The 19815-nt window shown below is 47.6% G+C and overlaps 4 protein-coding genes across 4 annotated transcripts; all 4 read right to left on the bottom strand.

The window, feature by feature from the left end:
* Positions 1–1723: 1723 nt before the first annotated feature.
* Positions 1724–2643, bottom strand: LOC120620176 (hemoglobin subunit alpha). Its single transcript, XM_039884735.1, has 3 exons — positions 2491–2643; positions 2055–2259; positions 1724–1910 (listed from the first exon to the last, which is right to left on the bottom strand). The coding sequence occupies exons 1-3, from the start codon at positions 2583–2585 to the stop codon at positions 1782–1784; spliced, it is 429 nt and encodes a 142-aa protein (XP_039740669.1). The 5' UTR covers positions 2586–2643; the 3' UTR covers positions 1724–1781.
* A 1597-nt stretch (positions 2644–4240) lies between these two features.
* On the bottom strand, positions 4241–5268 carry HBM (hemoglobin subunit mu). The gene is made up of 3 exons (XM_039884731.1): positions 4911–5268; positions 4544–4748; positions 4241–4425 (listed from the first exon to the last, which is right to left on the bottom strand). The coding sequence occupies exons 1-3, from the start codon at positions 5132–5134 to the stop codon at positions 4297–4299; spliced, it is 558 nt and encodes a 185-aa protein (XP_039740665.1). The 5' UTR covers positions 5135–5268; the 3' UTR covers positions 4241–4296.
* A 128-nt stretch (positions 5269–5396) lies between these two features.
* LOC120620179 (hemoglobin subunit zeta-like) lies at positions 5397–7137 on the bottom strand. Its single transcript, XM_039884738.1, is given in 4 exon segments — positions 5397–5901; positions 6028–6046; positions 6048–6230; positions 7043–7137. Coding segments are annotated over 4 exon segments (426 nt in total). The 3' UTR covers positions 5397–5772.
* A 9015-nt stretch (positions 7138–16152) lies between these two features.
* HBZ (hemoglobin subunit zeta) lies at positions 16153–17228 on the bottom strand. Its single transcript, XM_039884737.1, has 3 exons — positions 17133–17228; positions 16419–16623; positions 16153–16281 (listed from the first exon to the last, which is right to left on the bottom strand). The coding sequence occupies exons 1-3, from the start codon at positions 17225–17227 to the stop codon at positions 16153–16155; spliced, it is 429 nt and encodes a 142-aa protein (XP_039740671.1). The 5' UTR covers position 17228.
* Positions 17229–19815: the final 2587 nt, after the last annotated feature.

Genomic DNA, 19815 nt, shown 5'->3' with positions numbered 1-19815 from the left:
CTCAGCAATGCTCTCTTAGGTTCTGCCTGCTGTGTCTGCTCTTCTTATTTTGTTTATCCTGGACCCTCCTCCAACTCATTCCACTTTCCTTTCCTACCTCCACTCTATTCCTGATTCTGTCCACAGGCTCAGAAGATTCAATCCTGGCTCTGAAGAACAAAAAGGATAAGACCCTAGGGACTTAAAACAACCAAACACCCACTCCTCGGGCCCGGGACAACCTCTCCTTTCACATCTTGCTCCAATCCCCCTGCCTCCTGAGCCCTTTTAAGGCAAGACTTGGAGAACATACCTCAGCCAATGGCTTACATTCCTAATATGGGAAGAGTATATGTATGACAAATGGCTTAAGAGAATATTGGCAAAGATCAACAGGAAATTAATAGAAATATAATAATGACCAATACATTGTATGAAAATGAGATGACAGAATGAACTGGCCAGAACAGATGTAGAAGAGACATGGTTCAATGAGAAGAGCAGGTTGCAGACAAATATGTACGGTATAATGACGTTTTTCAGAAACATGATATTTTTGACAAGAAAAAGGTATAGTTGTCGATGTAGCCGTGTCCTCCAACACAGGATAGGAGGCAGGGGGCTTATTCCCAAACTATTAGCTTAGGCTTCTGTGCAGTGGGGGAACAGGGCAGAGGGACACTCTCTCCCTACTTTGAACGACACAAAAGAGTGTGTGTGTGTGAAAGCATAAGTGGATTTCTACATTTAAATAAAAATGGGTTGGACTGTGGGTCAGCGGAAGAGTGCATGGCGGATTGGGGGAAGCAACTCACAGCTGTTCAGAGATGCCTATGTCCAGAAAAACAGCGGTGAGCAAGAGGTCTGCCACCCTCCCCAAACTTTTGCTCAGCGCTGCATGTTGCCCTGGAGATTGGGGCTGGGCTAGAGTGCTGACAGTGTCCCTCAGATGGCTGCAGACCTGGGTGGGGATTCCAATGTGAAGTCCAGGGCTTCAGCACCTGGGACAGGGGCCTTTCCCGAGTTTTGCTTCCAGCACCCAGGTAGAAACGCTGGGAGGTCCCAGGAGATTCTGGCTGCAGAATTGAGCGAGTAGGGGAGGAGGTGGTCAGCTGGGGGACACAGGGCTGGACACAGAGTGAGCTATTAATGTGCCTCGTGAAATGGAGAACGAGGGAGCAAGGTACTCTGGTAAAGTGCTCCTCCCAGTGCACCCTGACTGCTGCAGACAGCTCATTCCCCTCTCTGCTTCCCAGACTGTGCTGCCTGAAGAGGGTTACTGTGGCCCAGAAAGAGTGTGTGGGACTGCAACCCTCGTTCTAACCCACCTTCTCTCTGGTAGGGAGGAGATGGGAATCTCATAGAAATTGTCCAGAGCCTTCCTTTGCACAAGAAGCGGCCTATTTTGGAGGTCTATTTGTTTTGCTTTATTTTGATCTAGACAGTAAGTTTAACAGTGATCAGAGAGACTTCAAAGAGGGTGGCAATCTTATAACTCCTCACCTCTCACCCCAGAGAGGGGCCCTTGGAAGTCTGACACCTCCCGGTTCAGCACATCACTGGAAGCGCCAGCCTTAGATCCCCTCCCTCCTCCTCCCTTCTCTTCCTTCTCTTCGCCCACTGAGAAGGGTCCTTGGTCCTAGGCAAAGAGAACCACACCCCTCCCTGGCACGTTCGAGGACACAGACAACCTAGGCCACACAGGCTGCAGCCGACTAAGACTTTATTCAAAGATCAGGAAGTGCCCGCACGCGGAGCGCAAAGGGGCCCCCAGCCCGGGCAAGGGTCGCCGCGGCTCCAGCTTAACGGTATTTGGAGGTCAGCACGGTGCTCACGGAGGCCAAGAACTTGTCCAGAGAGGCGTGGACAGCAGGGGTGAAATCGGACGGGAGGTGACTGGCCAGAGTCACCAGCAGGCAGTGGCTCAGGAGCTGCGGAGAGAGGAGATATTAGGACGCGTCCCGACGCCGCCGCCCGCGCTCCACCTTCTGGAACCCGCAGGATTCTCTGCGGCGCTGAGAAGGGCCCGCTGCACCCTCCACCCAGATCTCTGCGGGCTAGGCCCGTGTGCTCACCTTGAAGTTGACGGGGTCCACACGCAGCTTGTAGGCGTGCAGGTCGCTCAGAGCGGACAGGGCGCCAGGCAGGTCATCTATGTGGCCCACGGCGTTGGTCAGGGCGTCGCCCACCTTCTTGCCATGGGCCTTGACCTGGGAGGAGCCGTGGGCCAGGTCGAAGTGGGGGAAGTAGGTCTTGGTGGTGGGGAAGCTCAGGAACATCCTGCGGGGAGAGGAGGGTGAGCAGCTGGGTGGGGGTGGTGTTCCAGGGCAGGGTCGTGAGCCTCTGATTTGAAAGAGGGCGCTGGCAGGCCTCTTGGGGCAGGTCCGCGATCCGGACTCTGAGATCTTGGGGATGTGGGCGCCAGCCCTGGCGGAGCCCACCGAGGGGTTGCTGGCAAGACCCCGAGGCTAGTGTTGAGCCCTGAGGTCGGAGCAGGAGAAAGGGCCTCACCTCTCCAGAGCTTCTGCCCCATACTCGCCAACATTGCCGCCGACCTTATCCCAGGCGGCCTTGACGTTGGTCTTGTCGGTAGAAGAGAGCACCATGGTGGGTTCTTTCTGAGTCTGTGTAAGGACCAGAAGAGTGGTGGGCGGGGCGTGCGCGGAACTTTTATGCCCGAGGCTCAAGGGGCACGCCCATCCAGGCCTCGCTCATTGGCTGGCGCAGTTCCAGAAGGTGCAGGGAAGGGTTTGCGACCAGAATAGTTGGGGCAGGCTTGTCTTCCAACGCAGCCCTCAGTCTATGGGTCCTGCGCAGGCCGAGATCCGGCTCTTAGGGTACCCTCTACTGCAGCTCCTGCGGTTCCCGGGTGCCCACACGTTTCCGAGCCACCCAAATCCACTGCATACCCTCTGTGGCTGGGCCAAGGGAAGCTTTGAGGTGTCTGTTTGCTGGTCCGGGAGCAGGGCACAATTTTTCCTGAAATGAAACACGCTGCTTTCGCACAAGACTTTACCCATGACCGAAAGCTGTCAATTGTCCATGTAAACTGCACTTGAAGGATAATATGGGGTAAATCCTCCAACCCGTGATGGGCAGGCCTCCTGGTAGCTCGTGGGGAGCTCGCTTAGCCAAGGTCAGGGCTAGTCTCCAGCATGCCCCTCAGACTTAGGTGCCCACTATCCTGATGGGTTTCGTACTCTCCCTGCACAGATTTGGAACTGTCAGCCCAGGAGCTGTTCTCATTCTGCGTCTGGAGAGCATCAGGGGCTGCTCCCAGCCTCCCATCCCGTTGTCTGCAAAGATTTGGAGTGGAGCGCTAAGGTTCTTGCCTCAAGCAGCAGAGGGGAGAAACTCAGGGGTGTGGGGAGAGCCTGAGGGATGGTGTGGGAAGAAAGCCTTTGCCAGAAAACCCACAGAGACTGAGACAGGGAGACTGGGGCTGGGGTGTGGAGTGGAGGTTGGGCGGACATGGTCCTACCAGACACTTACCCTTTATTATGATCTCAAATTATTTCAAAACCCAACAAGGCTGTGTTTTTTTCCCCTCATGCATGCGTTAGGCTCATATCACACAGCTTGGTGATGTGAATGGAGTTGGAAACCTACTCAGTCTACTAGACTGTGGCTATTTAGGAGTTCCTCTGTACCCCCATCTCCCATCCCAGGAGATTCAGCAGAAGGGGCTAACTTGGCCCAGGGGAGGGTTTGCTGAATGTGGTGGTGGTGGGGAATGTGAGAGGAAGGAACAGAGATAAGAGTCCAAGGAGCCCTGGACCCTGAATTTTTGTTCGATTTCAGTCTAGGAAGTTGGCCCCTGGGCCTGGGTGCCTATGGCTTTCTGCAAAGGATGTTGAGATTCACGTCTCAGCTCCCAGTGCCAGGTGGGGATGGAGGGAGAATGAATGAATGAATGGAGCGAATGCTGATGTGCTTTGCCAACGGTATGGCACCGCTTGGTGCTGCTGGTGGGAGCCCAAGTCTTAGAACCCCAAGTCTTATCCAAGCACCCACTCTGCGCCACCACGTTCCCCCACCACAAGAGGGCAACTATGCTGCTCTAGCCTTTGTGTCCACATCCTGCCCAGGCCCCGGATTGTCAGCCCAGGAACCGTTCTCTTCGCAAGTCTGGAGAGTTCTCAGAGTCCGCTCCCCTCCCATTTCCTTGTCGGCAAAGATTCCAGGAGGCTCCCTGTGGGACCCGGAGCGTCTCTGCCCAGCAACAATGACGTCAGCCTAAAGACCCAAAGACCACACACACTCAAGGGCTCGCTGTTTGAGGCCTGTTTATTGACATGCACAGACCTAGGCCCCCGCTCAGCGGTACTTCTCGGTCAGCACTATGGCCACGCCGGTCAGGAACTTATCCCACGCCGCCTGCATCTCCACCGTGAACTCGTCCTGCAGGTGGGAGGCTAGCACCACCTGGAAACACTGGATCAGCAGCTGCGGGAGAAGGGGCGGGTGAAAGGGTGGTTGGTTGCCTCCTCCAATTTCTCCCAGAATCCCTAACCCTCCAACCCCCAGCTGTGCGCGACCCCTCCTGTGGCCGGGGCTGCCTCACTGGGAAGTTGGTAGGGTCCACTCGTAGCACGTGCGCATGCAGGTCGGCAAGCGGGCTCAGGGCAGCGCGCAGGTTGTCCATGTGCTGCACAGCCACTCCCACCGCCTCCAACATGCGTTGTCCGTGGCTCAGCAGGTGCACCTCGTCAGGGCAGGCGCCCAGGTGTTTGAAGTAGAGCGTGGTGCTGGGGTACACGGTGAAAAGCCTGTGGGAGCAGGTCAGTGGGGAGGGTGGGCGTGTGGGGATCCCTCTGGCACCTGTACCTCCCAGACACCTGAAAACCGTCGTGTGGCCTGCCCCATCGGGACTCAGGCCACAACCCCCTGTCTCCGCCTCCCTAGGGTCCTGGAGACCCCGCCCTACCCACCTGAGCAACAGCTCCGCCCCGAAGGGCGCCTCGTGTCCGGCGATCAGGTCCCAGACTTGCTCGATGTGGGCGCGCTCCTGAGCGTTGAGCATCGCGCTGGCGTGGCGTGCTCTGGGGGCCGCGCCCGCTGCCTGGGCCTCCTTATAGCTGCACCCCACCTCGGGCACCCCGCCCGATCTTATCTGCAGCAGCGCGAAGGGAACGCAGAGACCCTCGTCCTGCATGGGCAAACGTCGCCAGCCCAGGTCCCTACCACCGCGGAGGCCACGGTTTCCGGGGTCCTTGGGTTACTGACACAGATTCATGCCTCTGCGCGTGGGTGAATTTGCCGCAGACTTTGGGGGATCTGTAATGACTGGAGGGATAGGAAGAGCGCGCGCGCGCAGGAAGCTCTCTATTCCCCAAGGGGCCGGGAGGGCAGCCGCATCAGGGGTCCCCCCATAGCGGGAGCTATGACATCAGGCTTTAAAGAAAAGACCCCTGAGTCCCTACCCGCACCTAACATGCTGAGTGAAGCACGAACTTTGGGTGACTTGGAAAGAGGGTGAGAGGAGCGAACGCACTCAGAGAAAACGGCGTGGGCGGACCTGGGGCTGCTCTGCTTCCTCTGGGCTGAGATTCTGGGATTCGCAGGAGCAAGGACCCTCCAAACGCTTTTGGAGTGGCCTTCAGGCCTGGGGTGATAACCGGGTCTCCCCCATTCTATCCCATACTTTATCCCCTCCGTCTCCCAATCCTGAGGACGCAGGACCCAGCTCACTCCATCCTTATCTATTTATTGGGGAGTACCGGGATGAACTGTGGGAGAATTCGGGAGTAGAAGAGAGGTCGCGGCCTGTCCTCCGGGGTCCGGTGACTGCGCTCAGCGGTACTTCTCGGTCAGGACGTTGGATATGATGGACAGGAACTTGTCCCAGGCGGCGTGGGCGTCGGCCTTGAAGTCGGCGGGGAAGTGCGAGGCCACCGTGACCAGCAGACAATGGGACAGGAGCTGAGGGGTGGGAGGGCGGCTCAGCGCGGGGCTCGGTGCTCCCTGGGTGGGGGTAAAGACTCTGCCCCTCTTGCACCCGGCCCCGCCTCCGTCCTGACCCGGCCGGGGCCCCGCCCCCGCGCCCACCTTGAAGTTGACAGGGTCCACGTAGGACGTAGGCGTGCAGCTCGCTCAGCTTGAACAGGGCGCCGGCGATGTTGTCGATGCTCTTGACCGCGTCGCCCACGGCGGCCACCACCTTGGAGCTGTGCACGCGCAGCTGCGCCGAACCCGGGTGCAGGTCAAAGTGCGGGAAGTAGGTCTTGGTTTCTGGGTAGCCGGTGAAGAGCCTGCGGGAGAGGTGGTGGGGAGTGAGCTCCGGAGGAGGTAGGCCTGCCCACCTCCCCAACGAACCTCCCGCCCTTCTGGAGTTCGATCTTGCCACAGAGCCCTTGCAAGCTGAGCAGGTCTTCCTTCCCTCCAGACCCTCCCCCACCCCACCCCCACCCCCGCCCCGCGCCCTCCAAGCTCCACCTCTCTCATCTAGAGGCCCCGCACGTGTCTCCCACCACTGGACCTTGGCCCATTCCACGCCGCTGCAACTCCTGGCTTATCTCTTTGCTTTCAACTGGGTCTGCACTGCCAGCTCTCCAGAGCCCGCCGCATTTTCACCTCTGGCCACAGGGGCTTCCTTCCCAGCCCTTGACTTGGCTTCCCACTTCACCTGCCAGAAATAACGCTCTCTTCAGCAGTATCCCAGGAAGGTCTTTTCAGGGAAATTTCTTTTGACTGAGGTTTCCCCAGGATCAGAGACCCTGATATCAGTGCTGGTAGCAACCTGACGGCCTCAGAAGACACTTCGGGCCTTGGAAGAAACTGTCCATGCCCTCAGTGTGGGAACCTGGGCCTGTCCCTGCTCAGGCCTCAGAGAGCCTGAGCTCAGGGAGGCCCTGCTCAGGCCTCAGGGTCAGTCAGATGTCTGTGCAATTCATCTTCCCCAACTCACTACCCCCTATTGTCACTGTCTCCTCTTCGCTGACCACTTCTTACTGTCCCCTGTCCTAACTCACCCCACCTCGCTATCCTCTCCTCATTGTCCCCTGTCCTCAGTAACCCCACGTTGTCACCTACCTGGCCCCATCCCAGCCTGTCTGGCACTCACCTCTCCAGGGCCTCAGTGCCGATGGCATCTGCCTGTGTGGAGATCTTGCCCCACATGGACATGATGACGGTCCTCTCAGACTTGATCAGAGACATGCTGATGGCCGAACTGGAGCTGGGTGAGCTTGGGACTGGCCTCCATGGTGTTCAGCCCCCAGGGTCCCCTTATATACACAGAACTGGGGTGGGGGCCAGGCTGTGCACATTGGTCAGAAGAGAGGAAGGGGCTAGAGGGGTGGGATCTCTTATCAGATCCAGTGACAATGGTCAGTCAGAGCCTGAAGGGACAGGTGCAGTGAGGGGCTATCACTCTGGCCTCCCTCCCTGGGCCACAGCCAGAGACCAAGTTCCAGGGAGATTGGGGCCCAGGCTTGGGCTGAGGGTCTACATGTCAACCTGACCCTGAGGCTTGTCTCTGTAATGATTATCTCTGCCCTCCCTGTTCTTGCGATGGAAGGAGGCCCTCACAGGTGCATGCTCCATTCTTCAGCCTCTGTAAAACCACCTGTGAGCTCCAGTTTACAGATGAGTAAACTGAGGCTCATAGAGGGAAACTGAGGCCAGGTGTCACAGGGAATGAGTGGCAGTCTTGGCTTCAGACCCTTTCCCAACTTTGCTGTTTAGTCTCCTCTCACCTGGATGAAGTTCTGTCTGTGGTTCTCCCCCACGCACAGGCCAAGTCCCCCAGCAGCTTGGTTGAGGGGACCCTCCAAGCTGGGTACCGAAGCCAGAAGGAAGCTGGACTCTTCATGAAAAGCCTGGAGTGATACCAAACTACAACTCTACTGCCACAGTCTCATCCCAGCCTGTACAAAACCCCCTCCTGCTCTATTTGTATCTCTTTATCCTATCAACCTATTCCCTTCCCCCCTCTCCCCCATAAGGCAACCATGCCAATGCACTTAATATATTCCTTTTAGTTAGTATGTGTTCTTGCATTTTTATGCATGTATTTTAAGTTAAACACATATAACTTGATTTACAAATTTTAATTATAATAAACATTTCCTCATAAGCACGTCTTTTTTTTTTTAATGTAAGATTTTTTTAATAAGGGGGAAAAAAACAGAACATACAATATAACAATGTTTTTTAAATAGAAGAACAGGCTGGACGGAACTGTATAAAACTGATAACAATTATCCCTAAGTGATGAAGGTTAGGGTTTTTCTTGTTTGTTCTTTTTTTGCACATTTTTCACTGGGCTTCCACATTGAGCACATGTTATGAAAACCATTAAGACCATAAAGTGAGAGCTGAGCCATGGGCTGCTCCAGAGCCTGTCCTGTCTTTATGTTGGAGCCGGGAGTGTGGGGACTCCTGGCAGAGGGGGCTTGCAGAACAATCCCAGAGCCTAGGCTTAGGTCTGGTGGGGAGACCACAGAGCTCCTCCTGTCACACTTACCCCCACAGCCACCTCCCAAGCCACCTCAGAGGGAGCACCCAGCTCTGCTCCTCGACTGAGAGCCCTGTCTGCAATGTGGACCAGTTTCTCCCCGGGCTGGCCAACATTCAGTGTTATGATTTTTATTTGTTTGTGGTAACGTGTTGAGGGCACCTGTTTTTATTCATTGTTGAGGTTGAGAATTTTCACACATGATGATTAGAATCTATTTGTTCATTTTCACTGATCAAATGGACTTGGTATATTTCTGTAATGTGGTTCTTTACACACACACTCACCTGCACACAATCTCCACATTTGTGCTTTTCTTTCTACATTTTCTTTAACAGGTGTTTTGTGCATGTATTTAAATGTTTTAAAATTTTAATTGACAGATTAAATGTGTTAATTGTAATAGCAATCCTGGCAAAGAACAGCTTAAAAAACAAATTTCTCTTCTCACCTCCTCACCTCCAGAGACAACCCTCTAGCCATTTCCTAAGACTCTTCAATAAATTATGAACATATATGTAACAACCCCAATTATGCCTGAACACTCACATGGCGTTGTGTTATTCTCTCCCCATCCAGAAGTCTGGGGCCACTGGGGTCCTCACCTCCAGCTCTGGAGGGGACCAGTTAGCATCCAATTCTCAAAGTCTTCCTAAAAGCCACTCTCTCTGTTCATAAAAACAATGCATGCTTCTTATAGATCTTTCGAGGAAGTCTACAGACTCTTATGGAAGAGAACAAAAAATCGCATATCTCACCAGTCATCACTAACATTTTAATGTTGTTTTCTTTGTTTAGCTGAATTATCTTGAAAATGTAGGACATTTCAGCTCCAGGACAGTTAAGTACATGGGACCACACCACACACCCCACACTCTTAGGCATGAGTCCTCTGGGTCAGAGTCCTCCGTGGTGAAAGTGGACCCATGTAGAACACCTCCTTGGGACAGAATGTCTCTGCAAAGCTGAAAACTCCTAGATCTTAAAGTCAGGCAAACAGGAGGAGCAGCCTTGGGTAGGCTTGTGAGAGCCCCTCGAAACTCCATTCATTCTTCATGGATTACATTTGGCCACTTATCCTATGCCAGGCCATCTCTAACAGCTGGGGACATAGCAGAGGACAAACTGACAGAAACACCTGCTCTCTGGAGCTGATGTTCTGGTGAGGAAGGTATACAATCCAGAATGACTGCAGAGGGTAAGCACACCAGTGAAAAGGAGAAAAGCAGCCCTTGATGCCTGGGCTCTCGCTGCAAAGCTTGTGTTCTCTTGTTGAACAAAATCATTAGAACATGGACATCAGACATGGACACCTGTGACTGTGATGCTCAGCACAAAAAAACACTATCCAAATAGAGAAAACATGAATTGTCCAGATCACAAGAATAAACAAACATCCCATCCTGGCTAATACGAAGGACTGCTACTTTTTTGCCAATAGCAGCTCCAGCCTCCATTTGCTCTTCTCTTCTTCTAGATAAGAATTATTAAACAGCGCAATCATAGGATTACTCCAATCTCTTGGCAGCATCCAATCCAGAGCAAAGCCCTGCTTCTTTGAGCCCACATCACCTAACTCTAGTCTTAAGCCTCTAACTTAGATGCCCATGGTCTCCCATGGTGGGTAGTCTCCTCCGTGGCAGTGAGTTAACAAATCCAACTTCGTTTGACTCCAGGAGTGTTCCAGGTGGTCTCTGATTGGAAGACATTGACATTGGAAAGAGATAAACAGGGATGTGTGATAGGTATTGCTGAGAGGGCTTGTGGCTTTACATAAAGTGGCCAGGGAAGATGTCACTGAGATGGTAAAATCGAGTAAGTTGTTTCCAGGAGTTGGAAGAATAAGCCATAAGATGTTTGGGGGAAGAGTGTGTGTATGAAGTAGAGAGGGAATAAGCAAGTACAAAGGCCCTGAGAGGAAAGCCAGTGGCTGGGGCAGAGTGGATGAGAGAGAGTGAGAGGAGTGGCACTGAGGTCAGATCTTATAGTTAAGGAAGGGTATAATGATCCCCTGTACTCCCATCACCTGGATCTAGTCATTGTTAACATTCGCTTTGTCATTTTATATAGGAATATATCTGAGTGTGCTTTATTTTCCTTCCAAACCATGTGGAAGGGTGTGGTGGGCATTGTGAAATTCTTTCTCTACATAAACAAGTACAAGTCTATTGTAAATCAAAGTAAACTAACAACATTCCATGGCAACAAAGTTGCCCATTCAGCCCCAAAGTTTGTTCAACTTGTTCAAATCGGGTTCTGACGGAGGTTCACATGTAGCATTTAGTTGTCTCTTTATTCGCTTATTCCAGAAGCTTTCCACTCCACACCCACCTTTCCTCACAAGAATGACTTTTTGAAGAGTCCAGGCCAGCTGTCTTGCAGAGTGTTCCACATTGGATTGGTTCCCTTATCTATGTTTTTCCTGTACAATAGAAGTCATATCTAAAGGCTTGATTACAGTCATGTTGGAACTTGGCAATGAAAAGGCAACCCACAAAAAGGAAGAAGATATTCGTAAACCGTATATGTAATAAAGAACTTGTATTTAGAATATAGAAGTAACTGTAATAGCTCAACAGCAAAAAGACAAACAACCCAATTAAAAATAGACAAAGGACTTGAATAGACTTTTCTCCAAAAAGATACACAATAGCACATGAAAAGATGCTCAACTTCATTACTCATTAGGGAAATGCAGATCAAAACTACAATGAAATACCACTTCACACGCAGTAGGATAGCTATAAAAATAACATTTAAAAAAGCAAAATAACACGAGTTGGCAAGAATGTGGAGAAATTGGAACCCCCATACACTACTTCTAACAATGCAAAATAGTGCAGCCACTGTGGAAAATAGTTTTGCAGTTCTTTGATAAGTTGAACATTGTTACCAGAAGAACCAGCAATTCCGCTCCTAGGTATATATGTACTCAAGCTAAATGGAGACATATGTCCACACAAAATCTTGTATAAGAATGTTCTTAGCACAATTCACATAGCTAAAAGGTAGAAACAACCTATATGTCCATCAGTGGATGAAAGATAAACAAAATTTAGTATGTCTATACAAGAGAATATTATTCAGCCATAAAAAGGAAGTATTGGTACATGCTACAACATAGACCAACCTTGAAAACATATGCTAAGTGGAAGAAACCAGATACAAAAGTCTGCCTATTATAAATTCCATTTATATGTAAAATCCAGAATAGCCAAATTTATAGAGACAGAAAGCAGCATGGTTGCCACGGCGGGAGGGGCATGGAATTTCTATTTAGGGTGATAAGTTCTGGAACTATATAGAGGTGATGATTGTACAACACTGTAAATGTACTGAATGCCACTGAGTTGTTCACTTTAAAATAGTTAAAATGGTAATTTTTATGTTCTGAGTATTTCATCACAAGAAAAAAACTTATTGTGTAACATCATAAGTAACGTTAAGGACTTGCATGACACCAGGAGGCATGTCATGTCAGATCATGCGGTGTTGGTGATGCCAAGCTTGGTCACTCAGTTAAGGAAGAAACCACCAGATGTCTTTACATTAAAGGTATCTTTTCCCTCTTTACAATTAACTAGTCATTTGGAAGTAATTGTTTTGGCACCAGTGAACTATCCTATTCCTAACAAACTTTATCTTACGGTTTTAGCAATCATCAATAATCTTGCTTGAATCCATTACTTCACTAGGGATCATAGAATTGTAGCTTTCTAATTTAATGATTATTTTATTAATTATTAATTAGCTGTCATTATTGTGTAAAAAGAGTTTCCTCATTCGTTGGGGATGAATGACAGTTTCTCTAAAAGTTAAGATTTATGCTTAATTATTTTCCTTTAATTGCCAGCTTTTATAGTAAACTGTTATGGTGCCAAATTCTTATTCCACTAGTGGCAAATAAACTTTCCCCTCTCTCTTTTTGAGGAACACTATGGAATCATAAATTTTAATTTATTCACTGTTTTCAACAATTAGTTGTTTTTTGGTGCTCAAATTGTCTCAGATGTGGACGGAAGGAGCCCCTCATGCTGGCGCTTATGCCCTTCTGTGATAATCTCATCATTTTGTGAATACTTTCCTGTTTTCTGGAACAATAATACATTTCAGTCTCACCTTTACTTACACTGTCCTAGCCCTGGGAAAGTCTGGAGTTCCTTTTAGTGAGGGATGGTACTTAGAAACCTGAATCTGGGTGTCAGGTGAACTTGTCGCTGTTGCAGGACCTTCGTAGTGGACGGAACTACGAAATGTGTTTTTGAAACATTAGTTTACAATGATATTTCTGATTTAAATTGATACAGTTTTTAACTTAAAAGGTTTTTAAGTTATAAAAATGTTTTGAAATAAAAAATTTCATGGGTTTTATGTTTGAAAATATTTTCATTCACACTGAAAATATTGGTTCCTAATGAAATAATCTTTTTTACTTATTTGCTATTATCCTACAAATTGGTAGTATATTTTCAAAATTATGATATCAAAGTTGGGATATTGGTAATATACGAGGGAATTGAGAAAATAAGTAAACATTTTGAGTACAATGGGAGCCAGATTTATCACTATTGCAGCAGGGAGGCACGGACATGGAAAGGGAGAAGACAAGGATAAAGCACGAGGTATATGACAGTAATCAGAGACATCAATATGAGGTCATGGCTTCTAATACACTTAGATATAGAATAGATTATAAATATATATATTTATGTGCATATTTTTATTTATGTGTATGTGTGCATACAAATGTACCTCTTAGTTCTGTCCACTGAGGGATTAGAAGCAGTAACATTCCAGTAGCAATGAACATACCCAGCTCTCAAATCTTGCCCTGCAAACATCATTCTCTACTAGGAAGAAACAGAAATATGTGGAGAAATGGCTGATTTCAGGCTGGTGCAAGGAAAGTACAAGATGAGCCTGGAACCTCTTTAGCAGAAATTAAGAAGGTACTCAAAGAATGATGGGGACATGTCAAAGGACACAGGAGCCAGTTTGAAGGGGCTTCCACTGTCCAAATCTGGAACAGTTCGATTAGCAATAGATTATAACCCACTGAATAAAACGAAATTTAGTGAGTTAATATGACATAAGTAAAAAACGGAAAAGGAAAACCTTCTTCTTTCAGTAGAATGCCTACTAATAAGTACAGAAGGAGTGATGGAGAATTGCACGGGACAACCATCATAGTAACGATTGATGTAGTCAAGAACCATCAATGGATGTTAAGACCAGCGTGTGAAATTATATAAAGAGCAGGACTTTTATAGTCTCAAAGCTTCACCTTATTAACTATTAACTTCAACTTATTAACTATTTATCAATGAAAAGACATTAAATATTCATTAATTAACTTTATAGTAAAGAAACCTGGTAGACACCATTTCAACCAGGTGGTCAAAGCAAATATGACCAGTAAAGGGACAAGTCAGTACCACGTGCCCAATGGGATGCATTGATGTGGACACAGCATCACTTCTGTGATGTTCCTGCCCAAAATGCACCACCTAAATCTCTTCATGAAGACACATCAGACAAATGCAAATTGAGAGACATTCTACAAAATTACTGGCAGGTGCCCTTCGAAATTATTAAGATCATACAAGGAAAGACCTAAGAGCCAGAACGAAGGAGACTAAATGCAAAGTGTGATTCTGGTTGGGTAAAGGATGTCATTGGGAAGGGCAACATGTGCATGGGATCTGTGCATTAATGGATTTGGATCAGTGTTAATCTCCTGATTTTGGAGTTTGTTTTCTGGCTATATGAGAGAGTGTTCTTGTTGGTTCCAGGAAATACACAGATAATTAAGGGCACTAAAGGGAAATCATGTCTGCATCCTACACTCAAGTGGCTCAAAAAAAAAGAGCAAGCGAAGACAAATGTGGTGAAATATTAACAATCAGGGAACCTTGGTGAATAATATTTGGGAGTGTTTTGTCTTCTTATTTACTCTATAGATGTATTGAGATATAATTCGCATACCATATAGTTCACCCACTTAAAGTGTACAATTCAATGGTTTTTAGTATAGTCATAGTGTTGTGTAACCATCACCACCATCAAATTTAGAATATTTTCATCACCCCAAAAGAAACACTGTACCCACTAGCAGTTGCCCCTATTTCTCCATCTTTGTCTTATTCTTGCAGGGTATTTTTGTGGATTGAAAATGTTTCAAAATAAAAGTTTATAAAATTACAATATCTGTGTTATTACAACCACTAAACTACTGAGTAAATGTTAGAATTTCTTTGCAGTTCTTTTGGTCACAGCCAAGGTACAGTACAGTGTTCAGAAGTTCTTCAGGAACAATTCTTATTTCCAATGATTATTTACTACACTCTTTCACAGGTTCGTTTAAGTTGGTTTTCAACTTTGATGTTCCCATTTTTTGCTCTTCTTAATTCTATTTTTGATGATGTAAAATATTTACATGATTCAAAGTTCGAAACTATGTAGAATTAGACTCAGAAGAGGCCCCCCATCCTACCTCTTCATTCCCACCCGCTCTATCACTTGTAATCATTTCTGCTTTATTCTTCTACGGTTTCTTTTCGCAAAAATAAGCAAAGACCCACGTAAACACATGCACATTTTCAAGTGCAAACACAGGGTGATGAACATATTCACACACATGTGCACAAATGTACACAATCATGTATTTCCCCTCCTTTCTTACAGATAAGTTACCTTGTCATATATACGCCATTCTATTTTCTATTTTCTTTTCTACTCAACAAATCCTGGCTATCACTTCGCAGCCAATATTAGAAATTGTCTCCATCTCTTCCAGTTCACACTTCTCTGTCCTGTGCATGTTTATGGTTTATTCAATCAGTGCTCATGATGGACTCCGTTTTTCCTAGTCTTTAGCAAACTAAGCTGCCCCAGTGGCTTTGTGTATCCATGTCCTGCTTCTATGGCCAGGTAGGAGGGGCCGCCAGCAGAGTGTGGTCAAAACCTTGATTTGCTTATCAGTTAGATGAGAACTGGATCTCAGTGAGGTTTTATTTTTAGAGTAGTGTTAATTTGCATTTCTCTTATTACAAGCAAGGTTGGGCCTCTTTTTCCTTCTTTATTTCCGTGAACTGTGATCTGATTATATATTATGTCTTTACCCCTCAGTAGATTGTCAGCTCCGTGGAGCACAGGGCTTTGCTGATTTTAGCTGTTGTATTCACAGCCTAGGAAAATGTTGGGGTATCTTCTGTGCCAATACGTGTTTGTTTAATGGAAGGGGCAATGAATGGGTGGGTGAATGAATGAGTGAATGTATGTATTCATTACGCTTTATTTTCCCGCGGCATAAACTAGGAAATAGTCAAAATTCCGGAGCAAGAAGAAAGAGTAACACGGTGGGACCCAGGGAGAGCCGGAGGGGCCGTGGGCTCCAGCCGTGCTGCAGAAGTGAAGCAGCGGGCACCCTTTCCACCCCCCGCCTGGAGCCCAAGTACCCTCCAAGACTAGAGTGCTGCCCTTTGCCCTCTGAGAGACCCTGGGGTCAGTGCGAAGAATTCCTACAGCCCTCCTGGAGACCCCGAGGCCCACCCCTCCACCTCTGCGGCCCCCCACCCCATGATGGCCTCAGTGACCACGGAGGCGAGTTATACTTTAATTTCTTTATTGGCGCGTCACCAGGGAGAAAGGGGTTGAGAAGTCCCCTAGCACAGCGGAGGGGTCGCGGCCTGTCCTCCGGGGTCCGGTGACTGCGCTCAGCGGTACTTCTCGGTCAGGACGTTGGATACGATAGACAGAAACTTGTCCCAGGCGGCGTGGGCGTCGGCCGTGAAGTCGGCGGGGAAGTGCGAGGCCACCGTGACCAGCAGACAGTGGGACAGGAGCTGAGGGGTGGGAGGGCGGCTCAGCGCTCAGGGCTGGGTGTTCCCTGGGTGGGAGCGGAGACCCTGCCGCTCTTGCATCGGGGTCCCGCCTCCGTCCTGACCCTACTGGGGCCCCCCGCCCCGGCTCCCGCGCCCACCTTGAAGTTGACGGGGTCCACGCGCAGGACGTAGGCGTGCAGCTCGCTCAGCTTGGACAGGGCGCCGGCGATGTTGTCGATGCTCTTGACCGCTTCGCCCACGGCGGCCACCACCTTGGAACCGTGCAGGCGCAGCTGCGCCGAGCCCGGGTGCAGGTCGAAGTGCGGGAAGTAGGTCTTGGTCTGAGGGTAGCTGGCGAAGAGTCTGCGGGAGGGGTTGGGGGGGTGACGAGAGCCTGACCTGATGAGGCCAGTGCGGCCTTAGCCTTGGGCACAAAACTTAAGAGGCACGGAAAAACCCAGCAGTCAGGATAACTCATATTTTAACGCAATATTTTAAAACATAAATATTAATGCAGAAAATTCACGGTTAAATAAAGACAGGATCAGTACTGAATCCCATTGCCCCAGGCTCCAGTATGGCACACACTATCTCACCCTCACGGCCCCATCTTTCAGTTATTAGTTCGTTCATTCATTCATTCATTCATTCATTCCACAGATATTTGTGAAGATTTGTGTGATGGGCCAAGTGTGAAAGACACAGTTCTCATCTCCCCTTCCCATCCACCTACTCTTCCTGCTCACTGACCTCCAATGACCACCACTTATACTCATTGATTCCTTCTCACTGAACTCTCCTCACTGTCCCTTGTCCTCAGTAACCCCACGTTGTTGCCTACCTGGCCCCACCCCAGCCCATCTGACACTCACCTTTCCAGGGCCTCAGTGCCGATGGCATCTGCCTGTGTGGAGATCTTGCCCCACATGGACATGATGACGGTCCTCTCAGACTTGGTCAGAGACATGCTGATGGCCGAACTGGAGCTGAGTGAGCATGGGACTGGCCTCCATGGTGCTCAGCCCCCAGGATCCCCTTATATACACAGAACTGGGGTGGGGGCCCGGCTGTGCACATTGATCGGGAGAGAGAAGGGGGCCATGGGAGTAGGATCTCTTATCAGATCCAGTGACAATGGTCAGAGCCTGAAGAGACAGGTGGGGTGAAGTGCTATCACTCCTACTAACCTTGTTGGGCCTTAGCGGGGGCGGTGGCCACAGCCTGACCAGAGTCCAACAGAGATAGGGGCCCAGCCAGCCCGGAAGGTCATGCCTGCATTTGCAGCCCAGCTCTGCCCTGTCTTTTTGTCCATTTAAGAATCACAAAATGAGGGAATCCAGAGAAGCAGGGCCTAAGACATACTCTCCTCCAGCTGGAACATGCCCTGTGCTGCCTGAACCACTCCTTGATGTAATCCTGCAGCTGCCCACCCTGGCCACATGTCAGTCCCCTCCCCTTTGGCTCCATGATTCCTGGATTTCCTCTGAGAAAGCAATGGTTTTGCCCACCTATTGCTAAGGAAATAGGTCCTACCAGGTCATCCCCTGAGAAGCTTGTTCAATAAAAGAGAATTTTTCTAATATGTGCTATTAGGGATTGCAATATTGCTCACCATATCATTTTAATATAATGAGGCAAATATCTCTTTTAATTTTAACATACAATGAAATGGACTTTTTTTTTTTTTACTGTACTTCTCTGTGAATTTTGACATGTTTATAGAGTCATGCAACCTCCACCAAAATCAGGATACGCAATAGCTCCATCACCTAAAAAAACTCCCACCTGCCACCTTTTCGTAGTCTCATTCTGGCTACAAGTTCTTTGTTAGTTTAATGTGTCATATTGCCTTTAATGGTGTAGTTTGCCTCCGCCTCCTAATGCTATTTTTGGTTGAACAGAAGTTTATAATTTCAGTGCAGTCAAAGTTAGTGACTGCATTAAAAAGGTGGAACCCCACTCACTGCCCATCAATGCATGAATGGATAAAAAAAAATATGGTGTGTATCTACACAATAAAATATTATTCAACCATAAAAATGAAGCAGTGACACATTACAACATGGATGAACCTCGAAAACATTATTGTAAGTGAACAGGCTGGACACAAAATACCATGTATTATATGATTCCATTTATATGAAATATCCAGAATAGGCAAATCCATAGAGACAGAAAATGGATAAGTGGGTGCCAGGAGCTGGGGGCAGGGAAGGAATCGGCAGCAATTATATAATGGGTACTAGGTTTCCTTTGGGGATGATGAAAATATTCTGGAACTAGATTGTGATAATGGTTGTACAATGTTGAGAACACACAAAATGCTACTAAATTTTTCCCTTTAAAATGGTTAATATTTTTAAAGTATTGTGGCTTTAATTGCTGTGACTTTAAAAATTATTTTATATTAATTTTAAATACATAGTACAATGGTTAGACATTTATGAATTTATGAAGTGGTCTCTACCCGCCATTACTCTAGCACTCATCTGGTACTGCACACAGCCATTACAATAATAGTGACTATACTCCCTTTGCTGTATTCTATATCCCCATGACTGTTTTGTAACTACTAATTTGTACTTCATCTTTTCACCTTCTCACTCAGTACCCCAATCTTCCTCCCCTCTGGCAATCACCAGTTTGTATATTACCGGTTTAGTTTGTTTGTTTCTTTTGTTCCTTAGATTCTACATATAAGTGAAATCATATGGTTTTTCTTTCTCTGTCTGACTTATTTCACTCAATACAATACTCTCTAGGTCCATCCATGTTGTTGCAAATGGTACGATTTAATTTTTTATGGCCGAGTAATATTCTACTGTATATACATACCATAACTTCTTTATCCATTCGTCTATTGATGGACACTTAAGTTGCTTCCATATCTTGGCTATTGTACATAGAGCTGCCATGAACATAGGAGTGTATAGATCTTTATGAACTAGTGTTTTGGTTTTCTTTAGACAAATACCCAGAAGTGCAGGTGCTCAATCGAAAGGTAGTTCTATTTCTAATTTTTTAGGGAACCTCTAAACTATTTTCCATAGTGGCTGCACCAATTTGCAATACCACCAAAAGTGTAGGAGGGATCCCTTTTTTCCACATCCTCACCAACTCTTGTTGTTTTTGATTTATTAATGATAGCCAATCTGACAGGTGTGAAGTGATGTCTCATTGCGGTTTTAATTTGTGTTTCTCTGATGATTAGTGACCTTGAGCATCTTTTCATATGTCTATTGTCCATCTGTATTTCCTCTTTGGAGAAATATCTTTTCGGGTCTTCTGTCCATTTTTTTAATTGGATTGTTTTTTGTTGTTTTTGAATTGTATGAGTTCTTTTTAATTTTGGATATTAACCCCTTGTCAGATGTATCATAGGCAAATATCTTCTCCCATTCAGTACACTGTCTTTTGTTTTGTCGATTCTTTTTTTTTTTTTTTTTTTTGCTAGGCAAAACCTTTTCAGTTTAACAAAGTCATTTATTTATTTTCTTTTGTTTCTCTTGTTCAAAGAGATATAGCTGAAAAAAGTTACTAATAACAATATCAGAG

Source organism: Pteropus medius, unplaced genomic scaffold (assembly GCF_902729225.1).
Source record: "Pteropus medius unplaced genomic scaffold, Ma_sr-lr_union100, whole genome shotgun sequence".
Classification (NCBI taxonomy): domain Eukaryota; kingdom Metazoa; phylum Chordata; class Mammalia; order Chiroptera; family Pteropodidae; genus Pteropus; species Pteropus medius.
Note: the sequence above shows the minus strand (reverse complement) of the source record. Positions and strands in the feature narration are given on the sequence as shown.

What these genes read in the sequence shown, in the direction of transcription:
- HBM (XM_039884731.1), bottom strand. Translation starts at nt 5,134, where the DNA reads ATGCAGGACGAGGGTCTCTGCGTTCCCTTCGCGCTGCTGCAGATAAGA. An exon ending in GGGGCGGAGCTGTTGCTCAG is followed by an intron (nt 4,749 to 4,910) that starts GTGGGTAGGGCG and finishes CTGCTCCCACAG; the next exon opens with GCTTTTCACCGTGTACCCCA. An exon ending in TGGACCCTACCAACTTCCCA is followed by an intron (nt 4,426 to 4,543) that starts GTGAGGCAGCCC and finishes CTTCTCCCGCAG; the next exon opens with CTGCTGATCCAGTGTTTCCA.
- HBZ (XM_039884737.1), bottom strand. Translation starts at nt 17,227, where the DNA reads ATGTCTCTGACCAAGTCTGAGAGGACCGTCATCATGTCCATGTGGGGC. An exon ending in GGCACTGAGGCCCTGGAAAG is followed by an intron (nt 16,624 to 17,132) that starts GTGAGTGTCAGA and finishes CCCCTCCCGCAG; the next exon opens with ACTCTTCGCCAGCTACCCTC. An exon ending in TGGACCCCGTCAACTTCAAG is followed by an intron (nt 16,282 to 16,418) that starts GTGGGCGCGGGA and finishes CCCACCCCTCAG; the next exon opens with CTCCTGTCCCACTGTCTGCT.
- LOC120620176 (XM_039884735.1), bottom strand. Translation starts at nt 2,585, where the DNA reads ATGGTGCTCTCTTCTACCGACAAGACCAACGTCAAGGCCGCCTGGGAT. An exon ending in GGGGCAGAAGCTCTGGAGAG is followed by an intron (nt 2,260 to 2,490) that starts GTGAGGCCCTTT and finishes CTCTCCCCGCAG; the next exon opens with GATGTTCCTGAGCTTCCCCA. An exon ending in TGGACCCCGTCAACTTCAAG is followed by an intron (nt 1,911 to 2,054) that starts GTGAGCACACGG and finishes CTCTCTCCGCAG; the next exon opens with CTCCTGAGCCACTGCCTGCT.